This window comes from Aptenodytes forsteri, unplaced genomic scaffold, assembly GCF_000699145.1.
Source record: "Aptenodytes forsteri isolate BGI_AS27 unplaced genomic scaffold, ASM69914v1 Scaffold175, whole genome shotgun sequence".
Lineage (NCBI taxonomy): Eukaryota > Metazoa > Chordata > Aves > Sphenisciformes > Spheniscidae > Aptenodytes > Aptenodytes forsteri.
The window spans coordinates 1,415,045-1,422,405 of NW_008794723.1; the positions used below are offsets into that span (position 1 = coordinate 1,415,045).

The 7,361-nt window shown below is 45.0% G+C and overlaps 1 protein-coding gene across 1 annotated transcript in view; it reads right to left on the minus strand.

Annotated features, from left to right (window-relative positions):
* KLHL29 (kelch like family member 29) overlaps window positions 1-7,361 on the minus strand; it is a 145,578-nt gene that overhangs the window by 44,320 nt on the left and 93,897 nt on the right. The window contains exon 4 of the mRNA XM_009273877.2: window positions 7,073-7,332. Within this exon, the coding sequence (XP_009272152.1) occupies window positions 7,073-7,332 (260 nt within the window). The remainder of the gene's footprint in view (window positions 1-7,072; window positions 7,333-7,361) is intronic.

Genomic DNA, 7,361 nt, shown 5'->3' on the forward strand with positions numbered 1-7,361 from the left:
GTGCTCAGTATATTTATTAATCACCTGTATTGACTTCTTGGAATTGCAAGGCTGCCTTCAGATTAAACCAAAAGGCTTGGTAGGATGTCAGCCGACAGCCTCATAATATCATGAGATAAACACATGGCAGAAAATCTGGTTCGCAGGCGCTGGGTTCACCCGGTGGCTCGGTGGCAGGATGCCACGTGCATAAATCTCATGCCTAGCAAGTAGGAAAGAGCAGCCCCTCTGTCTTCCTGAAATAAGGTTTCAACGTGACATCTTTATGGCAGCACAGCTGACTAAACACTGTAATGTCATCAGTGCCACATAAAGTGAACTGCTGTCCTCTTCTCCGAACTGTTTGCAAAGCAGCACACGGGTAGGTATTTCTAGCAGTAATATGATGAGAGTTTTCTAAATACGCAGGAAGATAAATCATTGATCTGTCATACTTGGAATTTATCTGATACTGAGGCTTAAAAAACCTCCACTCTTACCATGCAATCTCTATCTAGCTGACTAAACTCTATCAAATAAACCTCCTGAATTCTCCCAAAGGTTACTACAGCAGTGAGTGGCGTTTCTTTTGTTTATGGGCAGTCACCTATTCAAACACCCATAAGCACACAGATGCGCCACAAATGCATGCTGCCAACAACAAAATGGCTGAAGCTTGTAAGTTGCTTCACAAAACCAAGTAAACTCCTGATACATCCATCCCTACAACACACTGACGCATGAATCCATGTGCAATAATCCTCCGAAATGCTTCTTGCCTACAGTGTAAAACGATTTTGTTCCTGCAGGTCCATCCTGAGTGCTGGTGCCAGGTGCAGCACAAGGCAAAGCAAGTGAGCACATGTGAGGAGCTGCTTGTGGACGTGTGTCTTTGTAAGGATGTTGCTTCAGCAACAGCAGAGAAATATTTTGCAAAAAATAGGAAAATGTATTGGAAAAGCCACAAATTAAGAGACTGAGAGGACTGGGAGATAAGGGAGCTCCTCAAACCAATTTAAACTTCTGAGAAATAATTCAGCAGATTTTCAGTCAAGGGTATCCCTTTAAAAAAACTTAGAAGTTTAGTATGGGGGGAATTTAAGGATCTGCTAATGTCACCTGCACCCTCTTTTTTTTATTTAATGCAGTTTCTTCCTCCAATATATAGCTAAGGGCATGCTTTCCGAATCTGCACTGATACTGTTCCTGCTGCTGCCTTTTCCTCTCCCTCTGTAAGCCTGTACAGGCTCTGAGTGTGTCTGCAAAAGCCTCATTTAAATCTGAGCTCTCTGAGCAGCCGGTCCCTGGGAAATCACAGGGGTTACTGCTCATCCCTTGCATTTTTCACTTTCAGAGAAATTGGAGCTTCTTGCACTTTCATTATGGCATCTTTTTGAATTTCTCTGCTCTTCCCACAAATGGATTTCAAAGCATCAGGGTAGTCTGGGCTTTTCAAAGAAGCCTAATTGAACTGTAATGGAGTGTTAGTGCCTAATTCACTTAGGCTCCCTTGGAAGCTTCTTTGTCATACTTCTTCCAACATTCCTTTCCTGAAGCTTAATGCCCTTAAGTACATTGATTGATCAATTAATTTCCTATTATGGTGAACTTAAGTAATTTGTACATGCTGGTATTGGGTATCAGCTTGTGAATATATCATTACCTCCTTGTCACCACAGAGCAGAGCTGGGATTGTGCTTGTTCCCTGTCAGATTCTCCATTTTCTTGGAGCAAGCTGCTCTTCCGCGTAACTTTGGAGACTCTTTAAAATGTGCCTGAGAAATTACGCTACCATCTCAACAGCCTAACCGCAGACCAGGGATCTTCCATCTGCTCTCTCATGGTTACCAACCCCTTCTCCTCTGTAGGATCTTGCCTCTGAACTGCCATTCTCTGTCACTGCCAAAATATAGCTCATGGGCATTTGTAGCATTTTTTACATAAATCCTCTTCTCCTTCTCTCCATCACCTTTCCTTACCCTCACTGACAGATACAGGGCTTTCAGGTGGGCTCTGTGTTTGCTTAGACTAATTTGCCAAGTCTCAAATTCATCCCAGTGGTCCTGACTGTTGTTACACCCCTTGCATCCTTCCAGGCAACTCCTCTCCTTGGGGCTTCAAACACTTGTAGACGTTTATCCCTCTTTAACTGTCATTAGGCCAAGTCATGCATATTCATATCTTTTAATCTTTTTTTTCTCAGATCAGTTCCTTCAGTCTTTTAATCATTTGTGTTGCTTTTCTCTAAATTACCTCCAATTTGTCTATGCATCTCTGGTTCTCAGGCACCATGAAGATGCTGTTCAGACAAATCTGCCTCTGAGGACACAAGTTCATAGAAGGCTTGTTAATGCCTTTATGGTGGAGAGATTTCATTTTGCTGCTGGATACCATGATTTTAAACAGGGTTTAAAAAAAGGGCACACGATTCTATTCTTGCAGAGTGCAACAAAAGGTGACTGCCATTCACCTGAGCCTCTCGTCTGTTCCTCATTGCTGCAGTACTTGCCTCTCTTCCAGCACTACTCTGGGCAACTTGTTGAAATGTTTGTCCTCTCCTCACTTGTCCCTCCTCAGGGCGAAAGGGAAGCTTCATGCAACTGGACATCTTGTTTTCCCAGGCTTTCTGTTATTAATAAACATGTCACTGTTTTTTTATGTCAGAGAAAAGAGATACAACTTTGGACTTGGAGCAGAAAGTAGGAAAGTTTCCAACGAGCTTTGGTACATCCGTGCTCTGGGCAGGCAGCTGCACATCCAGCAACTTCACATCTTCCCCATCCCGCGCTGACGCTGGGCATGACTGCACCTCTGCGCAGCTCCGGCAGTCGTTAGTACCAGCGGAAAACATGGCTCGTTATCCACCGGATCCTCCCAACAGCCCACGTGAAAGGCATCACTTCCCTCCAGCTTATAGTGTAAGAAATGGGGGCAGAAAGGTGAAACAACCTGTCCAAGGCCACGCAGACAGCTGGGGGGTGAGCTCAGGTGAAGACTGCTTGGGGCCTGGCAGAAATCTTTGCTTGTTTGGATGGCTCAGACCGTCCTGGTTACCAGATGGTAAAGCCTCCATTATACAACATATTTTTTGCATGACTTCGCCAGAGTTATAATAAGCTTATCAAGGGGGTAACTGTTAGGATAAACCCTACAATCTTGTCCATCAGTCAGGAAGAGAAATAAATAGAAAAAACAGTAAATTCAGCTTTTCCAGATGTGTCAGTCAGCTGCAGGCTTTCCACTCAGTGACAAGCAATCAAGAGGACTCCTACAACCAGCGCTTTGCGTCCACTGGTACAGGAAATTACCCACCTAGTCCAGACCTCACGTTACAGGTTGCTTCTTTTGGTTAGACCGATTTTATGTGACTCCACTACTAACAGCACTAAAATAGCTCCATAAACATTACCATATGAGCTGGTGCGCTGCTCCAAAGCACTGGATACAGTTATTTACCAAATCCTAGCTTAAAACATATGTCATTATCTGAACTGCCTTACGTAGATGGATCAGCAACCTTTAAAGCACTGTTATTCCCTCTTTGTAACAAGGCTTGGATGCTGTTTTTTGTAATGTCATAGAGCACTTCTATAAGACCATAAGACTTTGTATGAGCACAATTTGCAAAATTAGAAGTCAGCCAGAGCGCAGCTTTTCAACTTCCCTTGCAAGCAAATCCTGGTTCCTTCCCTGCCACTGCCCTCCAGCCTGGTGGGGAAAGAATTAACAAAAGCAGAAAGAATTTGATACCCAAAGAAGAGCTTTTAGAAAGGCAGAGGAGAGTAGGGAGATAGTGAACTCAACGCCCTTCCAGGAGAACGGGAGGCTCCATTGAAAATCTCCTTCCCAGAGGATCTCAAAAAGGGATCCGGACAGGAGGGGAGGCAGTGATGGATAAGTTGTTGTAAGAGTGCGGCACAAGGAGCTGCGGTGTGGGGAACACAAGTGGTGAGATTTACTGTCCCCAGGCGTAAGCTTGCACTCCAGAGTGATACAAAGCCATTAAAGCACAAGGAGTTTTGGAGGGTCACAGCTGCCCTGGGGGCAGAGGGTGCTGATTTAGAGAGAAGCCTGCTTCTCCAAGCTCCTCTGTGGGGATGTCTCCACTGAGTGAGCCCCTGACAGGCTTTGCCAGGGAAGATGGACATGCAGGTGAGACGAAGAACACAGACCTTTCCCTGTTTGTGCCAGACATCCACCTTTGGGAGAATCACCAATTCAGTGCTTGGACAAAGCTGCCAAGGAGGCATTTTAATCACCTGCTGTTGGAGCTATTGAAAATAAAAACGTGACGATGGAGCCTGGCCTGTCAGGCAAAGGGCGATGGGAAGAGGGGAGATACAAAGAAAGTGTGGGCCCTGGAAATCCACGCCCTGAAAGATTTAACTGCCAGGACTGCCTTTGGGAGAGAGAAATAAAACCAGACTGGTCTACTGAGGCGTGCAGTAGAGCAGGAGCGATGTCTTGGGGCTTTTGCAATTCGTGGTTAAAACCTCACCAGCAACCCTCCCAAGAGATCCCACCGGCAGGGTGCAGAAGCATCAATCCTGTTGCTGCACTGATGTCCTCCACGTGCTGGTTCCCCACCCCAAAGAGTCTAAAAAGAGTTGAGTGAATCCATTTCACCAAACTGTGAATAAAGTCAGAATATCCACGCACAGCTCCTGCAAGAAGGTCCACCCGGCGTTTGCTATTGCCATGGTCGCCCAGTTCTGCAAAGCTCTAAGCAGGCTGTGCATCCCATGGGAGCTTGGGCATTTCCCAGCATGCTGAGCCTCGCCGCACACCAAGCACAAATTTTCACTCATCATCTTTATCAGAAATAAGATTATTTAGGTCTATCTTTCTTCCTATCCACCATCAGAGCTATTTGTTCCTGGGCTCTGAAAATGCAGAAGTCATTATTGTAAAGATGGTACTTTTCATGGTAAGTATGAGTTACTACTTTTAGAAAGTAAGTACCTATTTAACTAAGAGCTTTATAACAGATCAAGCAGTGTAGAGAGTACAAAAAATATGAGAGCTGTGATCCAAAGAAACTAGTTTAGTGGTAGGATTGGGCATGAAAATAGTTATCTGCTTGGTATCTTTAATATTAATTTATTCAAGACCCTCATCTCTGGATAAATACAAATTAAAAATTAAAAGCCCTTGTAAAGTAATGCATGAAACCAAAGCACCACAGAGACATTTGGAGAAGCAAATAAAACTGCCATCATAAACTACAAAGGCACTGCAGAAGCAGGGCAGAGGAGAAGGCAACTTGGAAATAAAAAAAACCCAGAAAACCAACCCGACTGCAACACAAAAGGAAGAGAGGAAGAGAGGAAGAGTTGGCTGTGGTGGTAGCAGTGAGAGGGGGGCAAGAAAAACCACCACTTAAAAAAATACATTCATAACATCACCACAACAGGGCGCAGAAGGAAATATTCACACCAGCAATTTTGAAAACATAACCCGGATTGCCTGGTGAGTGACACCTTCTGTTTGCACCAGGCAAACAGGCTCCTGCCGCAGGGCTCCCGTACTCTGGCCCCTGGGAATAATCCCCAAGGTTGCATTAGGTTCAGAGCTCAGAGCTGCACAGCGCTGACTGCTGTCATCAAACTTTAAGCAAGCACGGAAATACTCTGTAGAACAGTGTGTTTTTCAAGGCCAGCGAGAGCCAAAAAGGGGCCCATTTCAATAAATCAATGATATTGTGTAAATGTTTTGGGCAATAACAATATTGGGCAATACTAAATGGCATCGCCGGCACATGGAGGAGGTGGTCAGAGAGAGCGGCAGGTCCCCTGCACAGGATTGCTCTGCTGAGCTACATCACCCACTTGCACAGGGCAGGACAAGTTTAGAGAAAGGTCCTGGGGACTGCAGGCTGCTGGCAGGGGCCAGGGGCTGAGCTGGCAGCACAGGCAGTGCAGGCAGCACGGCTTGGCCTGGCATGGAGTCCCCACCATTCTTAATGCCCTTATCCTCATCCAGCAGCCTGGTGAGGTTGGGAAGTGCTATTTCTCCCACTTTCCAGGTGAGGGACAGAGAGAGAGCTGCTCCGGATCACATCCAATGATGTACTTAATATCCCATTGCACATTTAGGTGCTTGAATTCTCATTTAAATCAAGAAGGTACAGCCTTTTATGATGTGGGATGGCATCAACAAAGTGTGGCCAAGTGTTTCCCTGAGTCCCAGTCTGGTCCATAAGCAACTGGACTGTCCTCCTTAAACTAGCCAAAACTGTGACTGGGGATCAACAGAAGTTGGCCTTGCCAGGATGGGCCAGCAACTTTAGCCTCCAAAGGAGCGGAAAGGAGGAAAACAACCTTCCCCTTCTGGGGGCTGTGGGGAGAACTGGCCTCCAAATGGAGAGGTTTGGGGTTCAGACCACCACAATTCACTACGCACGTAGGCTGACTTGCAAGAACTGCACTGAAGGCAAGTGGCAGGTTTTTAAATATCACCAGGGATGTCTTCTGGTCCCAAGGACAATCACCAGCCTCCAAACGGTCATTGCTTCTAGCATTTATCTGGAGACAGTGCTGAGCAAAGTAATATGCTCAGTTTCTTGAGTCAAGAGCAGACTGCATAGCTCAGACGGTTGATGAAAGGCTAACTCTAATAAATATATAATACCCAAGGGGTTATCTAAGCAGCCAATAAAGATACAGAATCTTTTTTTTTATGTACTGGTTACACTCATTCAGTATGTGGCATCAAAAGAAATACAGATTTTTTGACAGATTTTTATTTCCCACTGTTACTAAAACGCATCCCCTCCTTAAAGCAGCATCTCACACAGCTCTAATCCTTCCCAATTTATCTCCGACCAAGCCTGCAGCCAACAACTCAAGGCCCTAGCTTTGTACCACGCATGTCACAAATGAGATTTTGATTCTAAATGATCAGATATGGGGATCAGATTTTGAAATTACATACATTTTGTGCATAGCCTTCATTCCCTTTCTCTTTTTTTATCTGAACTGCCCATCCCATCTCTTATGCACCCTCATGTTTAAAATAGCACGGGGATGGTTTCTATTGTAAAAGAGGCATTCATGGGAACAGAACAGAGTGAGGCTGCTGAGATTATTTTTACCTGAGCTCTGATTGCAGCATCCTTCTTAATCCACTTTATCACTGTTTCATACACCAGCTCCTCCGCTTTGGTGTTCAGGCTGTCATTGGACATGTAGGAAATGAAGTCGTCTTTCGAGATATTAAGGATCTCTTCTTGGTTTGCCACCTCAGGGAAAATCTGCAGGGCATATGCTTTGGCCATGTTGTATAGTTCAGTGCACTGCATGGCTTCGGCCATGGCTAATATTCCTAAGCAGTTGCTAGCAGTCAGTTGTTTTTCTAAAAGGAGCAAAAAAAAAAAAAAAAAA